The sequence below is a fragment of the Narcine bancroftii genome, chromosome 13, assembly GCF_036971445.1.
Source record: "Narcine bancroftii isolate sNarBan1 chromosome 13, sNarBan1.hap1, whole genome shotgun sequence".
Taxonomy (NCBI): domain Eukaryota; kingdom Metazoa; phylum Chordata; class Chondrichthyes; order Torpediniformes; family Narcinidae; genus Narcine; species Narcine bancroftii.
The window spans coordinates 12092698-12119660 of record NC_091481.1 but is presented as its reverse complement, the minus strand read 5'-3'; the positions used below and the strand labels follow the sequence as shown (position 1 = coordinate 12119660).

Here is a 26963-nt window from a genome sequence, read left to right as displayed (position 1 = left end):
CAGCTACTATCTGACCTCGTGTCGCAGCATTTTCTATTCTCATCACAATCTTTAAAACTTTCCTACATCAATTGAAGATAAAGGGTATGAATCACTAGGGCCAAAGGCTAAAGAAGATAAAAGTTAAGAACATCACAAAAGCAGCTTTTTACACAAACACAAGATTATTTATGTCTATTTTCTTTACATAATAACAGTACCAACTTCAATAAATTAAACAGGGGCATTGGCAACACCTAAATCACGCCAGGCTGTAGGTTTGCCTTCTATTGCAGTTTTAGCAATCAAGAAACATATAGATCATGAAATATATTTAAAAAATCTTTCACATGCTGAAAGGAGTCATTCTACTGCAGTTTTACTTACATCTTGTGGCACCTGGATATACGCAAAAGAATATTCTGTGGCCTGAGGTGGCAAGATCCGTGTGCTGAAGGCAGGCGGCAAAATACCCAGACGAGAAGATGCCACATTCTCCCTCTAAGGAAACGAACAACAATTAGCACATCTCACCCTGAAGTGACTATAACTGCTTGTTTATATAGCGCCTTCAATTTAGTATTCACAGGAGCTTTATTATAAAAATAACTAACATGGGAATGCATATCAGGACGGTAAGCGAGAACTTGATTAAAGAATCTTAGATGGAGAATCTTGAAAATAGGACCATCAGGACAGAGTTGTGGGGAGGTAATTCCACAACCTGGGCTTGGCAGATAAAGATACAATAATGCTATGAAATAAATTGAGGATGTAGATGAAGCTAGAATCAGAAGATGCAAAGAGTTCTGAAATCTCTGCTGAGTTAAATGCCAGTTGGCATTTTTCTGCCCAAACAACCAGACCATCCATTGCATTATACGGTTACATTGTGTACTTCCCGCAGTGTAAAGATATCCTCTTGGTGATAAGGAGGTGATACCTGGTAGAAGGGACCAAACCACAGATAGATTTGCCTGCATGGATGGGAATACTTTTTTCTCTCTCAAAGTAGATCTGTTCTTGAATGGAACCAATGGAGGTTAACAAGCTTGGAGAGATACTTAAACAGGACTGGTCTTATGCAGGACATGGACATCAAAGTTTATTGAGGCTGTTAGATGTATCCCCATTCAATACAAAATTGTGATAGTTTTAAGATTAACATTTAATTTAAATTTAATGGCTTTTTAAAATATTTTCTCCATAAATATACATAACAAAATTTTCCACACACACACACACACACATAATTTTTTTTTCTTACAAAACGCAACCCCTTCCCTCCTACCCCCTTCACAGTATAAATCCGTATACTGTCAGGGCTTATAGGTGGTTTCAAAAAATAAAGTTTTCATTGGGAAGATAACATTTATAATAGTAGCACCTTTTAAAATTATATTTGGGCCCCTATATAGTCCAAATATGGTTGTGATATTTTTATAAATACATCATATTTGTTCTTTAGATTGTATGTGATTTTTCTCTCTAGGTATACAACTGTTTATCTCTGTCTTCCATCATGCTATCTGTAGAGGGGAGTCAGATTTCCAAGTAATTGCAATACATTTATTAGCCAGAGCTAAAGCTATTTTAACAAATGAAATTTGGAATTTTGTTCGTTTGTTACTTATTTCAATAGCATTGCCCAAAAGATAAAGCTCTGGGGCATCCGTGAAGGGCACCCGTTTTCCTTGTTAGTATTTCAGTAATCTCTTGCCAGAAAGGTCTCACCTTTGCACATGACCACGTAGCATGAACAAACGTTTCTATTTCTATTCCACATCTAAAACACATCTCTAATATTTTTGATTTTGATTTATATAATTTCTGTGGTGTAAGATAATAAGTGGTGTAGAAAATTACATTGTACTAGTCTGTATCTTGCATTTATAATTGACATCATGTTATCTAAACACCAATCAGACCAGCATCTTTCCATTATTACAACTCCTAAATCCAACTCCCATCTCTCTCTTGATCTCTGTAAACCTGGTCTTGCACTTTCATTTTGGAGACCAAAGTACATCCAATTAAGCTTATATATGTTTATACAAAGTAGGTGTGTTCCCCAGCCAAATCATTTGTTCCATCTCACTAATTTCAGGTGGGGCCAAGTTTGGTCCCCATCTTTCACTTAAGAACATCCTTCCTTAACTAGAGAAAGCAAAAGAATGTCCCATTAACTACTCCATACGTATTCTTAATTGTTCAAACGACATAAGAGATCTTTCCATATAACAATAATCAACATATCTTACTCCTTTGTCACAGCAGGAATTCAATATTTTATTACCCAGATTCATAGGCATCAGTACATTTTTACATTATGCTATCCTCAGTGATGTACCTTTTTTTCCCAATGCATTCATTTATTTCTTGCCATATTCTAATCATGTATATTAATATAGGATTGTCTGGGTTTTTAAAAAATTATTGACTTAACATTCCACTTATAAATAAAGTCCTTAATTTCTCTTACTGAATTCATTGTGCTGATTGATAATATCTCTTAAAATCTGGGAGTCCAAGTCCTCCCAATTTAACTTTTCCAGTGCAATTCTTGTACTTTGTTATTCCATAGGAATTGTCATATACAATTATGTAATATTTTAAAGACATTTTTAGTTGTTATGACTGGCAGGAAATGAGTTACTGTAATCTTGGCATTACCTTCATTTTTACACAATTTATCCTTCCTTCCTAATGTAATCAGCAGATCTTTCCATTTTTTTTCTATTTTCTCTATTAGATTAGAGGGGTATTAGAGGCAATAGAGGGGTAAAGTTAAGCTTATATATGTTTATATCATCATGATTGCTTTGACATTATGGTCTGAGGATAGATATTCAAAGATGTTGACACCCAGGAACTTGAAGTTGTTCACCCTTTTCCACTGTTGACCTCTTGATGAGGACTGGTTTGTGTTCTCCAACTGCTCTCATTCCACCTGCTCTCTCTCTAGCTCCTTCTCCCATTGCTGTTCCTGCAGTTGCCATCGTAATCTTCAGCTCCTCCTGACATGGTCCATTCTGTACTTGAGGGACTAGCTGAGAGTTCTGCCGTGACAATGTTGGACCTGCATCCTGGGAGTTCAGCACTTTCAAGGCACTTGCAAATTCCGTAAATTATTATGTCATTATTCCTAAATATTTAATTCTATCCCCAAATCTACCACCTTTTTGATATCTTTCATTATCAAAATTTGCAATAGCATTATCTTACTTTTATCCATATTTATTTTATAACCCAATATTTTTCCATATTTTTCTAATACTTTGTAATCTTATCAGTGATTCAGATGAGTCAGACATATATAATCATATATATAATCAGCAAATAAATTAATTTTATGTTCTTCCCCTTTGAAGCCCTTAATATCTGGATCTCTTCTTATAATCTTCACCGTGGTTCAATAGTTAGGATGAATAATGCTAGAGATAAGGAACACCCCTGTCTACTTGATCTACTCAAGGGAAAAATAGATGACATTTGGTTATTAGTTATAATTTTAGCATGTGGGTTATGATAAAAAAAGTTTTTATCCAATTTATAACTTTTCTATCGACCAGATTTTTCCAATGTTTTATCTAAAGAAATAGGTGACTTTGCCATTTGAATTCTATTGACAAATCTACCTGGACTATTTGAAGAACATCTTCCTTTAACAAATCCCACCTGATCCAAATGTATTAATTTTGATAAATACTCACCCAGTCTGTTGGCTTGTGCCATTGCTAGAATGTTATAATCTGCATTCAGGAGAGATGTTGGTCTGTGTGATGAGGTTTTTAATGGGTCTCTACTTCTCTTTGGTAGCACTAATTATAGCATCTGAAAAGGTTTTTGGGAGGGTTTGGGTCTCCACTGCCTGGTTTACCACACTCATTAACAGAGACATCAACAAATCTTTAAATTGTCTATAGAACTCTGGAGGAAACCCATCTTCCCCCAGGAATTTAATAGCTTGTAAAGTACTCAGAGCTTTCTTTATTTCTTCCCTTGTAAAACATGCATCGAAGTCATCTTTTTCTAGTTTAGGAAGTTCAACATTTGTTAAAAATTCTTCCAACTCGTTTTCATCTCCTGTTAATTCTGATTTATTGTCTAAAAGTATTATTTATTTCTTTTTGATTATACATTAGAATATCTGTTTCTATTGCATTGATCATTCTGGATGACTCCTCAGCTTTAACCTGCAAGGTAACATATGGGTGTTCCCATTCTTCTAGTTCATAATAGTACATTTTTAATGTTTTTTTCTGTTCTATATGTTTGTAGTGTATTATCTTGTAACCTTTTGTTATCTAATATTCTATATTTTTCTTGTGTTTCTTTTTCTAATTCTGTTATATCCTTCTCTAGACCTTCTCAGTCTCTTGCATATTCACTCTTAAGATTTTCAGTATAAGAAATAATTTGACCCCCTCTGATAAGCATATTAGAAAACTGTTGTCAGTGGAAGGAAAATTTTTTTCACAAAATATTTCCAAATGTCTCTTAATAAATTCACAAAAATCCTTCCTCTTTAATAATGTAGCATTAAGGTGTCATCTATATACACTTACTTGCTTTTCCATTATCGCAATAGTTAATGTTAATGGTGAGTGGTCTGATAAAAGTCTTGCAAAATACTCAGTTTTTACCACTCTATTTTGTAATTGGGCAGACATTAAAAATCGGTCAATCATGTACCCTTGAGAAGACTCTTTCTAAGGGGTTGAGCCACCTCCTTATATCGATTAAATTTAAATCCTTCATAAATGATAATGTCGTTTTTTGCAGCTTTCGCCCTTGTTATTGTTCTCACTGATTTGTCCAATATTGGATCTAAACAAAAATTGAAATCTCCTCCAATCAATATATTTTGTCTTCTCCCTGCGGTTTTTAAAAAGATATCCTTCATAAATACCATCATAATTTGGAACATAAATGTTCATAAACTTTCACGTTCTACATAAATTTTGCAGTGTGCCATTACAAATCTTCTATTATTATTGGTATATTTTTATTAATCGAAATCACTACACCTCTTATTTTTGATCCAAATGAAGATGATATTACTTGCCCCACCCATCCTCTTTCTTCATTTAATTTTTTTAGGTACAGGTAGTCCTTGACTTTTGACCCACACGAGTTACATCCACCCACACATACGACCAAATTTTTAAAAACATCTTTTGTAAAACTACTGTACAAGTACATATTTTGTATTAAAAGTACTATATACAGTGGTTTCCAGCCCTGGCTGCCACCTGAAATCCCCTCTCCCCATGGCAGCCTGAAGTACCCGTTCAACTTCAGCAACCAGAGGTCCCAGTTACTCATGGCAGCCTGAGGTCCCCTTTCCCAGCAGCAGCCCGAGGCCCCCCTTCCCGGTGACTGTCTGAGGTTCCCATTCCCCGCGGCAGCCCAAAGTCCCCTTTCATCCCGGCAACCTGAGGTCCTGCTCCCTGACTTATGACCAACCCCAAGTTACAACCAATCCTTCGGTCCCTATTACGGTTGTAAGTCGGGGTATGCCAAGACCTATTTTCTCTTCACTGATCCGTTAATTCCATTAACATTAGAACTAATAAATTTTAATGTTCTATCCATATTCTTCTTTAAAACAATATTTTTAACAGTAAAATCTCTTCGACTCTAAGCAACAAAGTGATCCTTCACCTTTAAGAAAAACACACAAGATCCCTTCCCTGACGGTGATGTATACGTAGAACCCTGAAAGCACACAAAAAAAGTCCACAGAATCTCTTGAGGAAGAACCCCTCCTTTAGTGCCATCTTTTTTTGTTACTCCTTTCCAGGTGCCATTCTCCCCCTTAGACTGGAGTCTTCACCATGCTACCACTTTTCCTAGATTTCTTTTTTTCTTTTACTGAGCTCTCCGTGAGCATTTCTATACACTTTGAAACAACAAATACAAGATGGCTTAGTAAAAATAAAAAAAATACAACTTTTACTTAGTTCCGATATAAATATTTTCACAATAATTTTCCTCAGCAACCTTGGCCTTTTTTTAAAAAAACTTTGCAGAAAGTCTTCCACCTCATTCTTGGTCTTGAAAAATCACCAGTTCCCTTCCACCACTTAGATGCACAAAGTCGTGGGATACGTCACTGAGTATTTCAAATTTTTAACATTTCATTGTTTAATCAAGGTTTGGCTAAAATCTTTAAAAAATTGTACCTTTTCATGATCAACCTCGGGTGGGCCATTATTCTGCTTAAAGTAATCATATGGTGCTCTCAGAATTATCTCCTGTTCTCAGTAGCTTAAAAGTCTCTCCAGAACTGGTCTTGATCTCTGATCACTGGCTCTTCTAGGGTCAGGTGTTTGTTGAGCTGTCTCAATGTGCAGTTTTTATCCAAATTTGTCTTCTCCCAACATCTGTGGGATCCATTTTTGAAAAAAAGTTCACTGGGTCTCTTCCCTCGATTCCCTCCTTTAGTCCAATAAATCGGATTTTGTTCCGTTGACCAAAGTTCTTCATACCGTCAATTTTGTCAAGAAGTCCTTGTTTATTAGATTCTCATTCTTTGGCTTTTTTCCCCCTAAAGCCTCACATTTTTCATGCATTTTTGTCAATTCAAACTCTGCTTGACTCATTCTCTCCATCAGTTCTTCAACAATCTTTTATTTAGGTTATTTTTTCCGTCATCTCTCATCACTGTTTCAACACTTATGAATCGATTACTCAAATACTCCATTTTTTCCAGGATGATACTCAATTCTTGACCTGTCGTCATTTTAGTACTGCTCCCTTTCGTACTTTCACTGATGTTCCTGGTCGTATAGGAGCTTCTTCAATTTTTGTTCTCTGCTGCCTTGGCTTCTTCGTGCTAGTTTTATCCATCCTTGACGAAGAACATCTTGATTTTCAAGTTTTGACTGTCTACTTAATAATCTTCACGGAAAGCTCAACCAAAACACGTCTGTCTAAATCCTTCGCTGGTTACGCCAATTTTATGACTATTTTTAAGATACAGTAAAACAAAATCAAAATATTATTTATTAAATGAGTGCTTTTCAGATCAGGATAGCATCATGTTCATCTTTTCCCTCATTTAAAGGGTCATTTTAACTGGGTCATGGCTACACAGATATCAGACCCCCAGAATGTTTGCTCCTGTTTGAATAAGCTATATGAATGTGTTGAGTAACACCATCATGACTTACTCTGTGGATACCCTGAGGAGGAGACTCAGAATAGTAATGAGAGCAAGCAAACAGACAGCATTCTTCTACTGCTGGGAGCCAAAATGTCAACTTAGATCAATTATCAAGGTAGTGTCAGTACCTGGGTTCGGTTAGCATTAAAAGGAGTATGCCCAATAGATTTTTTAGTTTAATCAGTCCTATTGAGTAAATCAGAGATATCCCAACTGGATAAAAGTTTCATAAAACTTTTTAAAGAGAGGTTGCCTTTGTATGAAATGTTGTATTCAGATAGTTTCTGCAAAACCACTCATTTTGGAAAATTGAAAGGAAGACTGAGGTTCAGTCATCCTCCTACTGAACTCAGCAACTATACAGGATTTATCCTGTAAGCCTTTACATCAGATTTATTGCTTTGAAAGCCACCTACCTATCTAATAGAAGTCTGAGACTAGAACTCTCGACTTCAGCACAATTGTTTTTTTAAATTCAGTTCAGAGATTATTTTGTTTTCTGTGAGTATCCATAAAAATTCTGTCATTAAATTTATTAATAAGATGCATCATCTTATATTTTTTTATAAGAACAATGATATTGAAGTAACTATTGCATAAACAGTCAAAGGTTATTAAAATATATTTAAGGATGTTCATCATAAAAATGCTTATTTAAAATATAAACTGAATGATTCTTTTTAAAATCAGGCTGTGGGATTGATGAAAAAATCCACTACCTCGTTAACTGAATCTGTTAAGGCTAGTCTTTATCATCCTGTCTAACAAGAGGGAGGTATCTTGCATCTACGTTGCTTGGCAATCAGGTAAGTGAATTTCATATCATGAATCATACAACTTACAGAATCAGTACACAGAGATAATATAAACACATGTCTCTTCCCCCCCCCCCCCCCCCCCACCTCCCCCACCAGCATAGTGATATAGAGAGGAAAATGCCCACTTGCACAATTTCTTTGTTGGATTTAAAGTATCTCATTTTTGGTTTTGATAGCAGAGAGTATATAAAGTATTATTGAATGCTGTATCATCAGGTATCTCTGGCTTTTCATCAAGGATATTTTTTTTAGATAATAATCAAGATGCTGGAAACGCACTCAATACAAATCATTTTTAAAGGCCTCTGGCAAGTACTTGCAGTAGAGCTAGTGAGCATGTGGCAGAGGTTCTTGCCGCAGGGGCTCTCCTGCAAAACAGTTTACCAAGGAATCCATCTGGTGAGTCACTGTGGTGTGTGATTGCACAATTGCCTGAACAAAATGTGTTCTCTTTGTGCTTTAGTTACAGCTGATGTTAGTGACACCTGCATTGCTCTAGAAGCTGAGTGGGTTTGTTTTCATTTTATTTGTGATGTTCTGAAATGTAAAAAGCTGCTTTGCCAGTGACACCAGGAACATTAACTCCGCAGTATTTACCAATTAGTTCCGTTTTCCTAAATTCAACAAAATCTTTGCTTTTCTTTCACATAATTAGGTATTCCTTTCCTTTTGCACTCCATTCCTACCACATTTTTTTCCATGACTATTGAACTATCAAAATACGATCAGTTCAAATGGAGTGTGTTTTTAAAATCGCACGCAGCATTCCGAAAACATATCAGCATGATTTCAAGGAAGGAGTTTTAATAATGGTAACAAAAAAATTAGGTCCTCTGCATAACCCAATGCATCAATATTTTAAAGCAATAATTGTTGCTGGTTTTCTTTCATGCCTCAAAATTGGTCCTCTGAAAATAAGTCATCTCCAAAAGCTACCAGTTCTTCAGACAACGTGTCAACAAAATATGAATTTACTCAAACCAGTAGTTGAAAAAAATGACGTAGCTTAAAAAAAGCCCCAGTCCTGGACTGTCAATGTGAAGAAAATGGTATTCAGCATTACTGCTAATTATAATATAATTCCTTCCTCACTGGCTGGCTCTGATTCTTTCAACTGCTCAGCAGGTGAGATACATATTGATGAAGAATAGCGACAAGAGTTGCAACCTGCATTTATGGCAAGGAAGGGGAGGGAGTGAATGATAATTCATGGCAGAGGAAGAATGCAATTGATTCCCACATCTCACTTAAATGCCAGTAGCAAGATAAAGAGAAAGATGCATTCAATGTATCACACGACAGAAATGTGGGCTTGTCCTCCAACAGCATAGTTCCCATTTTCAAATTAACAGAATAAAACATAAGTGAATAAGCTTAAAAATAAATCCATCTGGCCTCATTTTTACTTTCTGACTGATAGCTGCCCTTCTATTTGATATAGATTTGGAGAGCCCCATGAGCTGAGGTTTTCTTTTGCTGAAATGTGGAACCACTTCAGAGGAGATTTTATAGAGCAGAGGCAATCTGTGCATCTGCCACTGATGCAAAATCCTCAACAGCTGCTACAGAGTAAGTCGAAGACATGTGGAAGACCTATCATTAATAGCTTGCCTTAAGAAAACCCCTTTTCTTTGGGTCATAGGACTAACTGTACAGATCAGGGAATTTGCACCAACAGTTCTTGAAGGCATTCAGACCTTGTCTTGCTAACAGATGGCAACTGCATCTAGTTCCAAGGTAATCCCGCCACTTAAATCTGGAGAAGTAGTCATGGTGAGCCAGCCAGCAAAGCAAGTTGGATGGGTGGTGACAGAAAGAAGTTACTTGTATTTATGAGCACAGAACATAATGCTCCCTCAAGTGCATTCACTGTTCTATTGAAAAAAAACCTGGCAGCTTTTTTGTACACAGAGTTTCAAAAATGACTATTTGCTTGAAGTTGAATATGCCAGGATATATTGAATTGAAAAGGTACTCCTCAATAATGCACCACTTCCTCCATCCTGTACTAAAACATTAGCTAAATACTGCATTCACTAACTATGAGCATGACCTTGCTTCCCAGATAAAAGAAAAACACAGAAATATTGGAGGAACTCAGCCAGTCTCACAGTGTCTGTTAGAGGTAAAGATATACTACTGATGTTTTGGACCTGAGCCCTTCTTCAAGGGATAAGCAAAGAACATGACATCATCAAAATAGAGACCGAAGATTGGCAGGGAGGAGTCTAGGCGAACAAAGGGTGTTGATTGAATATGATAAAAGGAGAGGTGAGAATTAATTTTGGCTCTGTGAAAGTAGAGAGGGAAATGGGAAGAGAGAGAGACAGAGAGAGAGAGAGAGAGAGAGAGACAGAGAGAGAGACAGACAGACAGACAGACAGGGCTGGGGGAAAGGTGACATGGGAATGGGGGGGGGTTCAATGGAAACTGATATTAATGCCATCAGGTTGGAGAGTGCCCAGAGAGAAGATGAGGTGCTGTTCTTCCAATTTGCAGTGGTCTCAATCTGGCAATGCACAAGGCCACTTATGTTTTTACTACAATCACAGCATCTGGAGACTTTTGTGTTTAACTCCTATTATGGGCCCAGAGGACCCCAAAACCCAGCAGCAACAGAAATTCACCAAGACAAATGGTTATTCAAACATGAAAACAGCCGAAATTGAAAGAAGAGGAACAAAACAAACTAATAAAACCATTTGAAATAGAGGAAATACAAGATATATTAAAAAAGCTGCTGAACAATAAAACACCAGGAGAGGATGGATTTCCAATAGAATTTTATATCACATTTAAAGAGTTATTAATTCCTCCTCTCCTGGAAGTAATGAACCAGGTAGAAGAAACACAAAACTTGCCAGATTCATGTAAGACAGCAATAATTACAGTAATACCAAAGACGGGGAAGGATCCATTAACACCAGTATCATATAGACCAATATCTCTACTTAACTCAGATTATAAGATAATAGCGAAATTATTAGCAAACAGATTGACCGATTGTGTACCAAAAATAGTAAAACAAGATCAAACTGGATTTATTAAGAAAAGACAAACAGCGGACAATGTCTGCAAACTTATTAATCTAATTTATGCAGTTCAAGGAAATAAGAAACCAACAGTGGCTGTTGCTTCAGACACAAAAAAAGCCTTTGACAGAGTAGAGTGGAACTACTTATTTAAAGTATTACAGAAGTTCAGTCTACCAGAAAAATATATAAATTGGATTAAAGCATTGTAAAGACCGTTGGCGAAGGTAGCAGTAAATGGATATGTAACGAATCAATTTAAACTAAGTAGGTCAACTAGACAGGGATGTCCACTATCTCCCTCATTGTTCGCCTTAGCAATAGAACATTTGGCAGAACTGATAAGAATAGAAAATAAAATAAAAGGGATAAAAATAAAGGAGAAGGAGTATAAAATTAGCTTATTTGCAGATGACATTATAGTATACCTAACAGAACCAGAGGTATCAATAAAAGAATTACATAAGAAATTGAAGAAATATGGAGAAATATCGGGGTACACGATCAACGCAAATAAAAGTGAAGTGATGCCAATGAGTAACACAGTTTATACAGAATTTAAAAAAGGATCACTATTTAAATGGCAAACACAAGCAATCCGATACCTAGGAATCAGGTTATATAATAACTTAAGCCACATGTACAAACTAAATTATCAGCCACTAATAAAGAAATTGCAGGAAGACTTAGAACATTGGAAAGAACTGCCGTTAACGTTGATAGGGAGGGTGAACTGCATTAAAATGAAGGATACAATACTTATTTCAAATGTTACCAATTCCCTTAACAGAATTTTTTTAAATGAACTAAAGAGAACAATAAGGAAATTCTTGTGGAAAGGGAAGAAACCAAGGGTAGTGTTAGATAAATTAATAGAGAGGTATAATCAAATTTTAGAAATGATTACAGAGCCGGCCAATTAAGGTATTTATCAGATTTTTACCAGACAAGGGAAAAACCAGACTGGACTAAGATAGAACTAGATAAAATAGGGGAGAAGGTACAGGAACATATACTTTGCAAGTGGGATAATAAACTGGTGCAATATAAAAACTCACCAGTATTGCATCATTTACTTAATACATGGAAGAAGATCCACTTAGAAAGAAAAAAAAATGAATTAACAAATACCAAAATTATTATTGATGCAAAATTTGTTAATTCCTTTTAAAATAGAAAACCTTTCCTTTAGAGCAGGGGTGTCAAACTCAAATTTACAGAGGGCCAAAATTAAAAACTTGGACTAAGTCGTGGGCCAAACTAAATATTTATTGAAAATTTTCAACAACATCTGCATGTTTTCTCTTCTTTCAACATATGTAATGTTAAACTTTTTCTTATTAAAATAAATGTTTAATAATAGTTTTAGTTAAACTCTTTCCAGAAGAAACATTAACAAATGAGAAATAAATTATAAAATAAAGTTTGCTGTAAAACCAGACTTCTTTTCATCTCCTCCACCTTCTGGAGCTTTTGCTTCTCTTTCAGATCCTTATACCTGTCCTGGTGTTTTGTTTCATAGTGTCGTCGTATATCATATTCTTTAACTACAGACACGCTGGCTCCACACATAAGACAAACAGGTTTGTCTTTTAAAATGATGAACATATAGTCTGCCTCCACCTGTCTTGAAAGGTCCTGTTTTCTGTCTTTCGTTTGGCCATTTTTCGTAAGGGGTTTATTACATGTGAGTTAGGCGACAGGTCGCAGATGCCAATGAAAGGAAAGAGAGGAGGTGGGGGCGATTAGTGGGCTGACGGGCCAGCGCCAACGCATTTGCAAAGCATTCTGGGATTTGTAGTATTAGCTGTGCATGCGTTACACTGGCGTGGCGGCCAGCGGGTCAGCTCTAATACATATTTGATATGATCTTGCGGGCCAAATATAATTATATCATGGGCCAAATTTGGCCCGCGGGCCTGAGTTTGACATGTGTGCTTTAGAGGATGGGAAAGGAATCAAAAGAATAGAAAATTGTTTTTTGGGAAATAATTTATTAATGTTTGAACAGTTGAAGTACAAATATGGTACAATGTTTGAATATCATCAATTAAAAGCATATTTAAAGGATAAATTGGGAAAGAACTTGAGATGACCTGAAGGAAGCAACTTTGAATATGTGATTACAGATGCAAATGATAATTAAAAGATTTATAATGAACATGTACATTAAGCTGCAAGATAAAGAGAATGATGAAATAAACTATAAACCTAAGCTGAAGTGGGAAAAGGATTTAAACATAAAGATAAAAAATGAAGTATGGGAAAAGTTATGTTCTGGAACTATGAAGTATACAATAAACACAAGATTATGTATGATACAGTATAATTGGTTACACAGGTTATACATTACGCCTCAAAAATTTTAAAAAATGGGACTCAACATTATCAGATAGATATTTTCGCTGTGGGAAGGAAATGGGAACATTACATGCAACTTGGACATGGGAAGAACTAAATTAAATTATAAAAAATAGCATACCAAAAAAAACCAGAGATATTTCTTTTAAATAACATAAGAAGTAAATAATTAGGCCTTAAATTGGACAAAGCACAAAAAAATTCATTATGATAGCCTTAGCAGTAGCAAAAAAATGTATAATGTCAACTTGGAAAATGGAAGAGAGCCTGAGAATACGGCCATGGTACATGGAAATTAATAAATGCATTCCATATAATTTTTAAAAAGTCACAATGTTTGAACAAATTTGGGAACCATACTTGGAACATATCAGAGAGTGCTTGCCTAGGACCTCCATACCCTAAAATGAAAATGATAAGAAGACAAAACGACTAGATTCAGTGTGTAATACATAGACGATGCATTTTTCTTGTTTATTTTCTTTTGTGTGAAGATATTATTTTATGGTTTTATTGTATTGTATATGTTGAATACTAATGGGTTTTGGGGGGATGGGTAGAGGGGAGGGAGGGAAATGGGGAATAAAAGGAAGAAAAGGTCACTGTGTAAATTTAATGAGAAACGTTTGTACATATTTTGGTTGACATGATTCACAGTGTGAAAAATAAAAAAAACATGAAAACAGGATCAAACTCTAACTTATTACTATTACAACTTACCTTAACCCCCCCTTCTAATTCTAAATGCACGTGTATGTAATGTGTGTGTGTAAGTTCAGAAAAGTTCTTTGATTCACAGTCCAATCTTATTTCTCACTCATCCAAGTTTACCGGTATCAGGAAATTCTTATACCGTGCACAGAATTTAATATTTATGAATGTCACCAGGCTTTGCTGTTTGAAAGGTAAATGGTTACCACTCTTGTCGGTTTTCAGAGAGATTTGTTGCTCGTTGGACACAAACTGATTCCTTCCGATCAGCCACTTCAGTGTCTTGCCAAAGAAACTTGCCCCATCAGGGTTTTCCAGATGATAACATTTTTCCTCCAGGTCACCACAGAGTTCCTTTTTGTTTCCCTTATTTCAAGTGAAACATTATACTGCCAGTCATTTCCTCTTGTATAGCCCGCAAGGGCTTTGAACAGGCTGAAGTAAGAACCCCAGTCTTCAAAATGGGGTTTTTCCACAAGCTTGCCAGCTTGTCATGTTTCAGTCTCAGCTACTGCTGCTGAACTGTGGAACTGAATTCTCTCTCTTTCTCTCAGAGCAAACCACAACTCTCTTAGAAGAGAAAAATGCATTCAGACAGACCACGTGAACAGACCCAATCTTCTGAGTCCATTCATCTTTTGCTTATCAAAACAATAAACAATTACTTCACAGCATGTCCTTATAGGCATTCTTTAAAGTTTTTGCAACGCAAAGGCACTCAGAGCCTGGACTGTATGGCTTTTGCAGAGCTCTGGCATTTTAAATAAGATCTGTTTTGAAGTGTTTGTGACCTACACTAAAAAGCCTGCCACAATTTAGCTCCTTAAAACATATCTATATGCAATATAAAATAATAACATAATATGTCTTACTCCTCCCAGATAATGGAAACTGCTGTGATCACCACTGGAGAAAATGAAATCAATGAGTTTATCTAATTTATTTCACCACTATTGTTATCAAACTTTCTTTAAGTAGCACGTTTCCATTCATTCGTCAAAAAATATCAGCACTAAGAACTATATTATTCCAAATATTTCAGACTCAACTTTGCCCTGGAAACTTGAAGAGAAAAACATATTATCATCCTGAACTTTGCATTATTCCCTTCAACCACTTTAACATTTGTACAATGGTTGAGAAAAGTGTATACACAAGTGGAATTACAACCAATGTGGTGAGTGCAGAACATCTTTTCCTCCATGGGTTGATGTAATGCTTTTATTGTACTTTGGGGAATAAGATAGAGCATAGAGAGTGGCCATTAAAGCTCCTCTTGTCTTTGCTGCATCAAAACTACATTTCAGCGACACAATATGTTTCCAAGTTTGATGTTCTGAGAATTCCCTGACAGTCCTGCTCTACTGTTTTACTCTATATCCCGATTATCCTTGCGACTTTAACTATTGAGATCAAATTTGGTAACAATTCCAGGCATCATTTAAATATAAAGGCACAGTTATTCAGAATAAGACAGGATTCACAGCATAATGACAATGACAGGAGGAAGTTGCATTTGCCAATGGAAAGATAGCATTGGCCATCGACTGCGAATCAAAACCCTTGTGTTGCTCCGGGTTTGATGCTACAGGCGGACAGATTTGCAAACCATCTGCAAGATTTTGAATGTTTCAAAATGGCAGGGGAAAATCAGTATACATACAGCTCTGTGAAAATATCATTTGGCTCCTTGCATTCACTCAAGCTGATTTATGAGAGATTAGATGCAGAGCTAGGGCTAATAGTTTTCTCTTATCCAAGCATTGGAGGGGTAATTATTTTATGGCATTTTGGTAAGGCTTTATTTATTGCCATCTCTAGTGTAGTAGAGATGGGCCAACTTGAATTGGTGTGTCATTGAGTTGCGGTTCCTCAATGATAGAAACACTAACATGTGTTAAAGTCAAGATGATTCAGCATTCATATGGCAATACTGCTCTTGTACAGTTTTGTGATAGAGAGTACAAGAGTCCTGTCAAAGGTATTTTTGGCAAAACTGTAACTTTATTCTAGTAATAATGCAATAGTGGAAGGTGTGGCTATTACGAGCAATGATGTCAAAACCAATTTCTTTGGTCTTGATGTAATTTTTTTCAGTTCTGCTGCAGCTGGACAAGTTCAGGCTACAGGTGGGAATATAATCCCACTTCTGCCTTGAGCCTTGTAAATGATGGGACAAGCTAGAAAGGATCGGGTGTTGAGGCACGCATCAAAGAGTACACATACTCTTGTAACAACAATATTGATCTTGAACATGCTTGTAATAAACGGTGAGCACTTCCCCTATTTCACTATATGTCTGCCCAAGTTATGAATGGTCTGTGATGTTATTGCTGTTGGCTCTCTAAAGAAAGAGGACTAGGCTTTCCTTTGTTTGGGAAGACGATTAACTGACTTGTGAGCTGCTTGTACCGAGTACTTGTCAATCCAACAGTAGATATTGACAAGATCCTGTAGTAGCTTGTGAAAGCAGCTGAATATGGATTCACTGTGTGCATATCCTTGAGTAGCAAAGATGTTCTGGGACAATGAATCAAACATTTAACTACCACAATCATCCTCCTTTATGTTAGGTTTAACTCCAGCCATGGGAGTATTTTCCATAGACTCCCTACTGACCAACTTATGCCAGCACATTGTTGATGCTATTATTTGTCCAAATGCTGTCAGATCTTCTTCAGCTGCACTGTTCCCATGACCATCTGCCCTTCAATTCCATTTAATTTAAACATCATACACTACCTGAATTCCCCATGTGTAATGTCTGAGACAGCCCTTTATAACAAATAATTTTACTGGGTGTTCTCCTTTGAAGTTGAAAGGCAAGGGCTTAAATCAGTTCTGACTATGTTACTGAAATTACTGATGATCGGAAATAATCAAATATCTTGGGGATTCAGGTCTACATGTCATTTGAGTAGATGTGAAAAACAAAGTGGATTTCTGTTAAAATGAGGCTTTTGATATATCGTTTTGTTTTGACATTTCAAGTAAACTGTCTCAAAAATAAGTTGTTTGATCCCCATAAAGACCAATAGAAAGAGCAGGGGAAATGGACATGCTCCTACTCAAATCATTAGGAGGAAATGAACCATCATGGAAATCCAATGCACATTCTGCTTGCAGGACAAGATAAAACCCCTCCCCCAGTATCTGAGTGCCTAAAATTCCTGGGAGTGCTATAAATGTCAGGTTTCTAGCAGACAATACACTTGTTCCAGTAATTACTTAAGCAATTTAGAAAAGGATGAGCTAACATGTTTGCTATTCCCAGAGATGGCAGCTTAACCGCAGGGACTGCACATATTTCGAACTCAGTGAAATGCACAAGCTGAATATGAATATCCAGACGGGTTTTTCCATGAAAGCTGAAAAAATGCAATGAATTCTCTCCTTTTTGGAAGGGAATGGTTAACACGTTAAAATGCTTGACTGAAATAAGATTATGGTACAAAAACAAAATGCTGGAGAAGCTCAGCAGGTCAAACAGTGTCCTTTATGTAGCAAAGGCAAAGATACATCACTGACGTTTCAGACTTCAGCACTTCATCAAGTTATGAGGGAATGTCGGCAAGCGTCCAAAAAAGGTTAGGGGAAGGGTGGCAAAGATAGATGATAGGTGGAGAAAGGAGGGAGGGGGCAGAAGCAATAAGGGAGAGAAAGGATGGCTTGGGTGGGTAAGGGAGGGGAGAACTGAAAAGACAGGCAAGGGGGAGGGAAAAAAAAGACAAGCAAGTTTAGCAGAAAGAAGTCAATATTAATGCCATCTGGCTGGAGGGTGTTCAGACCGAAAATAAGGTGCTGTTCCTCCAATCTGCAGGTGGTCAGGGTGGGAGAGTACACAAGGCCATGAACAGGAATGTGACTCAGAATTGAAATGGTTGGCTACTGGGAGGTCGCTGTTGTTGAGGACGGAGAGGAGGTACTCAGCAAAGCAATCTCCAAATCTGTGACTGGTCTCTCCGATGTAGAGAATGCCAAAAGGGAGCACCAGATGCAGTAGATCAGTCCTCTGGATGTACAAGTGTCCATAACCATAGTGACCTCCCAGTAGCCAACCATTTCCCAGACTCATGTCTGTCAATGGCCTTATGTACTCTCCCACCCTGACCACCTGCAGATTGGAGGAACATCACCTTATTTTCCGTCTGGGCATTCTCATTAACATCAACATCTGCTTTCTGCTGAACTTGCTCACCTTTTCTTTCCCCTCCCCCTTTCCTGTCTTTCCAGTTCTCCTCTCCCTTCCTCTGTACCCACCCAGCCATCCCTCCTCCCCCTCATTGTTGCTGTCCCCTCCCTCCTTTCTCCACCCATCATTGCCTGCCTTTACCACCCCCCCCCCCCTTACCTTTTTGTTCAGACACCTGCTGGCATTCTCTGAAGGGCTCAAGCCCGAAACATCAGTTATGTATTTTTATCTTTGCTACATGGAGGACACTTCAACCACGCTATCTACAGATTTTCATCATTTACTTTTGATATAAGATTACATCTGGTAAATCTTTTTAAAAAAAACAAGCGTGCCCGCTGCTTGGAGAGTCATGAATTAAAATAATAAATATTTACAGAACCATTATGGAAGATATAACATGCGTATAAAATGTCAGGTGCATCTTCAACTATTTGCATTTTATGACAAAAGGTAAAACAAAGCTGGCAGGTTCAAGGGAACTCCTACTTCCGTTTTCCCTTTCTCTTTTTAATTGTATTCTTGAATAGATTTTTTCTTCTTTCCAGTGACGATTTGGGTGGCACGGTTAGTGTAGCAATTAGTGCAGTGATGTTACAATGCCAGCGACTAGAAAGGGGGTTCGAATCTGGTGCTGTTTGTAAGGAGTTTGTATGTTCTCCCCGTGTCCAAGTGCATTTCCTCGGAGTGCTCTGGTCTCCTCCCACTGATCAAAACGGACTGGAGGTTGAAGGCCAATTGGGCAGCCTGGGCTTGTGGGCTGAAAGGGCCTGTTATCATGCTGTAAGCTTAAAAAAATACATTTCACATTCTTAACACTTCTTAACATAACAAGGTGTGTTAGCTCATATATAGAGGACTTGTTTCTGTTTGCGGGGGAGAATAAAACCTGAGGCTTCAAATAAAAGTTACCAGAAACTGCTTAACAAAGGAGCTCACAGATTTTAGGTACTTACATTGCCATAGTCAATGTAGAAGATGTGGACTTTGGCTGGCGATTCAACCTTTTCCACCCGGGCTCTGTACCTGTTTTGAAAACATAATTGAGATTTGTGAGAGAGACCATTAGTTGGTCTGGGAACAGCTTATAGTGAGGCCAGCAGCTGTGATCTGGCATTTGCATTCAGTCCTGGCTGACATGCATATAACACAAGTAGAGAAGGCACAGTAGTGGTCACTACTTAAATGGTGTTGTCTGGCTACTTATACAATGCTGCTCTGATTTTCCATTAAACTGGCTTCCCAGCATCACTTTCTGATTTACATTTTTCCTCCAATCTCAAACGGAACTCTCAAAACACTCATTGGCTGTGAGAGGTCTCAGAGATCCACGAGCTGCGTCTATCATCTTGCAGCACAGAAAAATGAAGAGACGGACTTCAAAAGGAAAACACGTTAGTTAATGCTCAATAACGCTGCTGCAAAACAACAAATTTCATGGCACATACTCACGACATCCAGAGAGGGGTCAGGAAATGAATGTGGTTGAGCAGAATGCAAAAAAATCAAGCCATTGTTGGTAATGTAGGAAGTGAATTTGTGAACTTATCAGATCAATGGGGTTATAAAATATGTCGTAAATAGACTGTGAATCTCAAAAGTTCTGAGCACGTCAGAGTGTGGAGGGGCCAAATACAGCACTGTAAACATCAAAATTTAAGTCAGTACAGCAGAGGCTGGAAATGGGTGTTTAAAATTTTATAGCTTCAAATGATGAGGAGGAATCTGGCTGAGGTGAAGGTCTGTAGAGGCAGTGATTGTACTCAAAACAGAAATGCTGGAGGAACTCAGCTGGTCTCACAGCATCCATCGGAGGTAAGATCTATTACCAATGTTTTGGGCTTGACCTCTTCCTCAATGAAAAAAAAGGTGCTGAAGAAAGAAAAGGGGAATAATGGGGGGGGGGGGGGGGAAGAGGAGAATGAGAGGGGGAGGAGTATAGGTTCAGGCCCGAAATATCAAGAATATATCTTTACCTCCTACCTCCTATGGACACTGTGAGATTGGCTGAACTCCTCCAGCATTTCTGTGGCTTGACTTGAAGGGTGTTGGGTTGTGATCAACTGGTACAGTACATTACAAATTTTGTCACCAAATATTGCGCAGAAGTGAATGCAGCAAATCTGTTCAGAGCTTGTGGTATCCACCACAAAGTGAATCTTTGCACCTTTAATAACTCATTGAAAAGATTAATAAAATATGCATTTTCTAATTTAAGCTAATAATAAGCCCAGGACATCACAGTAAACCCTCCCCATCATTGAGAGCCTAAAAGGAACGCTGCCATCAGAGAGCAGCAGCAAACATCAAGGATCCACACCACCCAGCACACGCTCTGTTCTCGTGGCTACCATCAGGAAAGAGGTACAGGTGCCACAAGGCTCGCACCACCTGGTTCAGGAACAGCTGCTCCCCATCCACGATAAGTCTCCTCAACAGCAAACTCAATCAGGAGCTTGTTTAAGGACTCTGACTTTTGCACTTTATTGATATTTTTCTCTCTCTCTCTCTGTATTGCACAGTTTGTTTGCATTTTCTTACTTGTTTATGTGTACGTTGAGTCACTTTTTTTGCACTGCCAGTAAGTGGTAATTCTAGCTCACCTGCAGGAAAAGGAATCTCAGGGATGTATGTGATGTTATGTCTGTACTCTGACAATAAATCTGAAATCTAATGGGAGTGTTGGTTTCACTGTTGGTTGCAGCTAATTTAAGGGAGATACAAAGACAAGAAATCAAACGTTGAAAAAAATGAATATGCACCACTTGTGTGAACACAGAGAAGCTGGAAGGGCTCAGTGGGTCAGGCAGCAGCCATGGAAAAAAATGGTCAATATTTTGGATTGGGACCCTTTATCGAGCCTGGTGGACTACCTGTGCTCTTTCACAGCTATGAATATGCTGACTATGCTCATCCAGTGATTTCCTGATGGTATTGGAATGTTGGGCTCCATGACCTATCTCATGGAGTTGAACAACCTGCTGAATTCCCGAGCAGTTAAGCTGGGTAATGTGTCTGCTGAACCAGCACCAATGAAAAAGAATGGCTGAGAGAATCACAGTATCATTTATATTTTTACAATGAACTGAGTTTGATTATTAAATGGATGTTTTTCATTTTTTCCTCAAAATTAACTATTCAATTCATATTCGCCGTTATTGATTCTTTCTGTTACTCAAGGTCCTTCAAAGCACAGACCTTTCCAGAAAATTCTGCTCAGCCAGCTGGCAATTTTTATTTTGCCATTTCAGAGACAAGCTTTGTTGTTCCCTCCCCAACCGCCCCCACCAAAAAGGAAATCCCCAGGCCAGAGGTTTCCATACTAAACTAAGCCAGGAAGTTAACAGTGGAAAAAGTTCCACAATTTGTATGTTTGTCAGCACAAGAATGTGCAGCAAGTTCTGGTCCATAAAAGGAGGGGATGAAGGAAGATTGGTGATTTTGCTTTGTGCTATTTTATCCAATTCAATTAATTTCACTCCTCCCCCCCCCACCGGTAAGTAATGGTGCCCGTCTGAGGCAGGGGACCAGTGTGATAAGTGGTACACATGAAATACTGGCAAGGTTCCAATGCCTTAAAATAATACTCAACCATCACAAAAGAGAGTCAGTGATGAATGCTGACAATCTATTTGTTCTTAGCTGATATCAATGAATAATAGTGATCGTGGGTTTCGGCAAGCAGTTCTGTTTGTTTCCTCCACTTCTGATACTCGTATAAATGTACTTGCCTCAGTGAACTCAGGCAGATTTGGGTTGCAACTGAAGGCCTATGAGTCTGCAGAGCTCAGCTGCACACAACTAACTATGTTTGGGAGAACAATATTTATACGTTAAGATAATTTAATTATTTACACATTGGTTAGTCACAGACAGAACCCTGGATCCTTATTTCAATGCCGTAGACACAGGCCTCACCATCAGAACAATGAATTGTGCTGTTGATTTCACCATTTCCTGCTTCCAGGATTCTTTCAGGCAAATAAAGCAATAAGCAAAAACCCTGTCCCCTGTGGCCTTATTATGAAAGCAAAAATTAGACTTAAAAGACCATCTTTCAATATTCCAGCTCAGTCTCACAGAAGACATTTTACCAAGACTTCTAAATGCTACACTTGGATCAAATGTGCTTTGATTTATTTCAAAGGCTGTCACTCTCACCTCAGTTTTTAGAGCCTTAGTAGGACCATTTAAAGAAAATCTGCACAATGAATTGCCCTGACATGCAAGGAGTGGTGAAAGTAGGTTCAGCAGTAACTTTTATGGAAACAATCTTAGTGGACAATGTTCAGACATTTGGATAAAATCTTGAAGAGTAATAAACAGGAAAGATAAGAATGCAATTAAATGGACATCCCTTTCAAAGTGTATGCTTTCTTTTCTGCTGAACACACAAGAACACAAGAGAATAACACTAGGAATAGGCCATCTGACCCTTGAATCTGCCCCACCATTCATTTCAATCATGGCTGATCTCCCACAGGCCTCGATTTCTTTTCTGCGCCAACTCCCTAGAGCTTTCAATTTTCTGAGCGTGTTGACCAAGCTCCAACTCAATAATGGGCATTCAAATCTCTTCCTTAGTGAAGCGCCAGATAAAAATAATAGGTAGCATCAACCTGGTTAGTAACAAAACATGGAACAAGGGAAGAACACTCACTTTAACAGCCAGTAAACTTTACTAATTAATCACTCACAGCAAATGGTGATTAACTGCAGCTTAAAATCTTCAGAAGAAAACTTGGACATTAGTAGAAAAGCTCCAGGTCAAGTAATGAAATTATCAGTCAATTTTGGCCAATGCTATCTCTAGGCAATGGTCCAGTGGTAATAGAATCACAATCCTAACATTGACCTGAACAAATGCTTATTCATAACTGAACAGAAAGTCACCTTGTTCCTTTGAGAATGTTATTAATTATTCTTAAGCAAAGTACAATTAAACAGTGCAGGGGCATCAACTTTTACCAACTGTGGATATTGGTCCTTTGTTGACAATGCATAGATCTCATGCATATCAATTAATCCTTCTATCTATGCTCTTTTTCCTTGTATGTAGAGGTTAATCTATATTACCATATACTCAGTCATGAAATGCTTCTACTAGTCAACCATCTATTCAACCACTGCCTCATTGCCCATAGATAGCATTGGCCAAGATTGACTGATAATTTCATTACTTGTCCTGGAGCTTTTCTATCAATGTCCAAGTTTTCTTTTGAAGGTTTTAAGCTGCAGTTAATCACCATTTGCTGTGATTGGTTAATTAGTTAAGTTTACTGGCTATTATGTATTTTCACCTGTAGCAGAACCTAGAACCAGAAAAATGTTACCCTTGGGTTATTTGCTTGTTAAAGCACATCTATATCAGTGCATTGCTTGTCACACAAACTCAAATTGTGGAAATTTCTTTGGATTAGATTAAAGAATTAGTTAACCGCTTGGTTCACTCTCTGATAGAACCATGTTGAAAAATCATTAGGCAAAAGAAGAAGCAAACAACAATAAGCGCAAGAAAAAAATCATTAGTCAAACAGTAGGAACTGTCTCCTAGATCTGACTACTTGGGCCTAAGGTCCCAACGGTGGTGGATGCTTTAATTATGATCTTCCAAAAACATCCAGGTTCTGGAAAAGTCACAGCAGCCAGGAAAACCACAAGTGTCATGATACTATTCAAGAAAGGAGGGGAAATAAAACAGCAAAAGTTAGGACAGCGTTTAAGTCAGGCAATTTACTGAAGATCTATCATTGGGCTATAACTACAAGGTACCCCTGCAACCGCTTTCCCCCTGCAACCGCTGGAACCGTGTCTGCCTGTCCCGCATCGGACTTGTCAGCCACAATCGAGCCTGCAGCTGATGTGGACATTTACCCCCTCCATAAATCTTCGTCCGCAAAGCCAAGCCAAAGACCATCGAGGAAGTAGCTGGAGGCCATTCAGAATTCCTCATTATTCAGCATGGCTTCAAGAAACAAAAGTCATGTTTAACAAATTTATTGTAGTTTTTGTGAGGATGAATGCAGGATAATTAAAAAGAGACAAGTGTTTTTGAATCCCAAAATGTTTTCAATTAGATAGAGCATGAAAGGTGAATAGGGCAAAATAAGAACATGGCATTGGGGGTGGTTGGTGAAAACTCTGAGAAGTTTAAGTCCATGTGGTTGCACAAGAACTCAGTAAAGGACACAGGATGAAGTATGTCGACACCATTAGGACAAGGGAAGGGAAGAAATGCAGAATCAGCAACTTATATTTATGTTATAATGTCCTTTAAACTAAAGAAAATGTTTCATGACATTATGTAAATCTTTGCAAGGAAATCCGTTGCCAAGCCAAGAAACATCTGAGGGCTGATCTTGCACATAGTTCCCTGAAGTGCCAATGACCACTTTTGCTATTATGCCAAGTGAAAAATACCAGTAAATACCCATTGCTACTGTAAAAGGAGCCCCATCCCTCAACTCATCAAAGGTTTTACTTGGAACCCAGGAAGCTGAAAAAAGTAATTCCAATTGGGAACATTCACTGATTAACCTGGACTAAAGGAGAAGAATGCCAAACTCGAACCAGCAAGACAGAACTAGAGAAAAAAAGATTACTTACGAATATAAAAATGAGAAACAACTTGGGCCCCTAAGCCTGCACTGCCATTTAATCAGACCGTATCTGATCTGCTTGTAACGTTAAATTCACATTTGCTTGCTTCTGTCAAATATCCACTGCTGCCCCAAAAATATTCAAAGACAGTGCTTACATCACCCTTTGAGGAAGAGAGATCCAAAAACTTATAACTCTCAAAATTTACTTAATCGCTGTCTGAATTTTTACCCCTTATTTTTAAGTTTTTCATAACCACCATGACCAGATTTCTATTTCAATTATGTCTCTTCTCACACTTCTGAACTCCAGCAGTTACCAGCCTCATTCAATCATTTTTTGTAAGACAAGTCTAAATTGTTTTCTTTCATGCCCAAAACTGTGCATGGTTAAGATGCTTTAATCTACAGAAAACCTTCAGACACACAAAGTGATGCTTTTGAAATGAGTTGGTCATGTAGTTAAGGGGAACCCACAGCAGCAAGTGCATACATTAGATCAGTCCCAAGGAGAACAAGGAGATAAACTACTTCAAATAACCTTTTCTGATAATAATTAGTGAGAAATTAATTCCAGCTAGGAGACGGATGGGCATCTCTGGAGTCTTCAAGTGATACCAATGTTTCTTTTACATTGTATTGTAAAGGTGAACTAAAAATCGCATAGCATTTTGTAATGCTGGACTGGAATTTCAGTCTTTGGTGGTACACGAATCTGGAGTCAAGGATTTATGTCTGTTTCATTAATGTTTGCACTATCCATGTTAACCATGCATGATCTGAGGTGGACAAAATTTAAAAAGGATAGTTTCCATTAAATGCTGTAAAATTTCCCTCAACTGACAAGGAAAAGCCACACCTCTCTTTTCAAAACACAGTACTTAATTACAGGTGAAACTTGCATAATGGTGTTGAGGTGAGGCATTCCCAGAAATCAGTCCTGTGTAATCTGAATTGCAATATGAAACACAAATGCTAATTTTCTATTTTTTCGCCAAAATTTTAAGTGAATTTTATTCTAAATCTTATATTTTTAGGCAGTGAACTGTGAATAGTGTGGGGACAAATTTCAATTTGCTGTAAGCAAGGGTTACCTGTACAAAATTAAAATAAAAAATGCATTCAATGTCAAACAGTGTCTAAGAGGAGAGAAAAGACATTTCCACCTTAAGAGAATGGTGGGAAGGTGAAGGAGAGAAGTAAGTGTGGAATTGGGCAGTCTGTCGTTCCAGTATCTTTGTCCTCTTAATCCTGCTGTATAATTGCCTTGTGCACCTTTAAAAGGAGCAGCATCTCACCTTCTGCCTGGATACTGAATTTAACAATTACTGGTGACCACTCTATTTTGCCCTCTTTCTGCAAATATGGCTGCACCTCTCTTTCAATTTGCTTCTTTTTATTCCTTTGTGACTTCTAACTGCTACATGAACAGTTCCCTCTGTTCTCTTTATTCTTTTCCCTTTGGGAAAATCAACATGCTTGCTTTCTTTATTTTCCAGTTCTGAGGACATCCATGACCAAACTCGATGAAGTTGTTTCTTTTGCCCTTGGTACTAACCTGACCTGCTGAATGTTTCCAGTCTTTAGATTTCCGGCATCTTCAGTTTTTTTGCTTCATTTAGTAACATCAAACTAACATGTTGGCTAGGATTATAACTCAATTCCGGCTGCCAAGCACAAAATCACAATCTTAAGAGGGATGTGTTAATTGAACAGTGCCAAAATCTGGATGTCTGGTTTGATCCCTGATCTATTTGGTTAACTAATCTCTACTGTAGAGTGACTTTATCATGTATACTTGTGTAATAGTTGACACCTCGTTCCCCCCCCCCCCCCCCCCAATTTGACTCAAAAATCGTGTGCTTTCCATATGCTCAAGTAAAAGTCAAACTCTCTATTTTTGGCCCCGACTGTTCACTCATCCAAGCCGAACACCCCCTCATTCCAGCTCCCGAGGCCCTAATTGCAGATCCCCGCCCCTGGCTGCCCACCCACCAGAGTTTCCAATGCCCCGGCCACAGACTCTCTTCTCAGCCCCAGCCGCCCTCCCACCAGAGCTCCTGACAGATTCTGCCTACCCATCTGAGCTCCCGATTCTCT

The 26963-nt window shown here is 37.9% G+C and overlaps 1 protein-coding gene across 1 annotated transcript in view; it reads right to left on the bottom strand.

Moving 5' to 3' along the window:
• The window catches only part of snd1 (staphylococcal nuclease and tudor domain containing 1), a 767382-nt gene that overhangs the window by 64361 nt on the left and 676058 nt on the right, over positions 1–26963 (bottom strand). The window contains exons 20-21 of the mRNA XM_069908835.1: positions 19221–19290; positions 367–480 (exon numbers count right to left, since the gene is read on the bottom strand). Of these exons, the coding sequence (XP_069764936.1) occupies positions 367–480; positions 19221–19290 (184 nt within the window). The remainder of the gene's footprint in view (positions 1–366; positions 481–19220; positions 19291–26963) is intronic.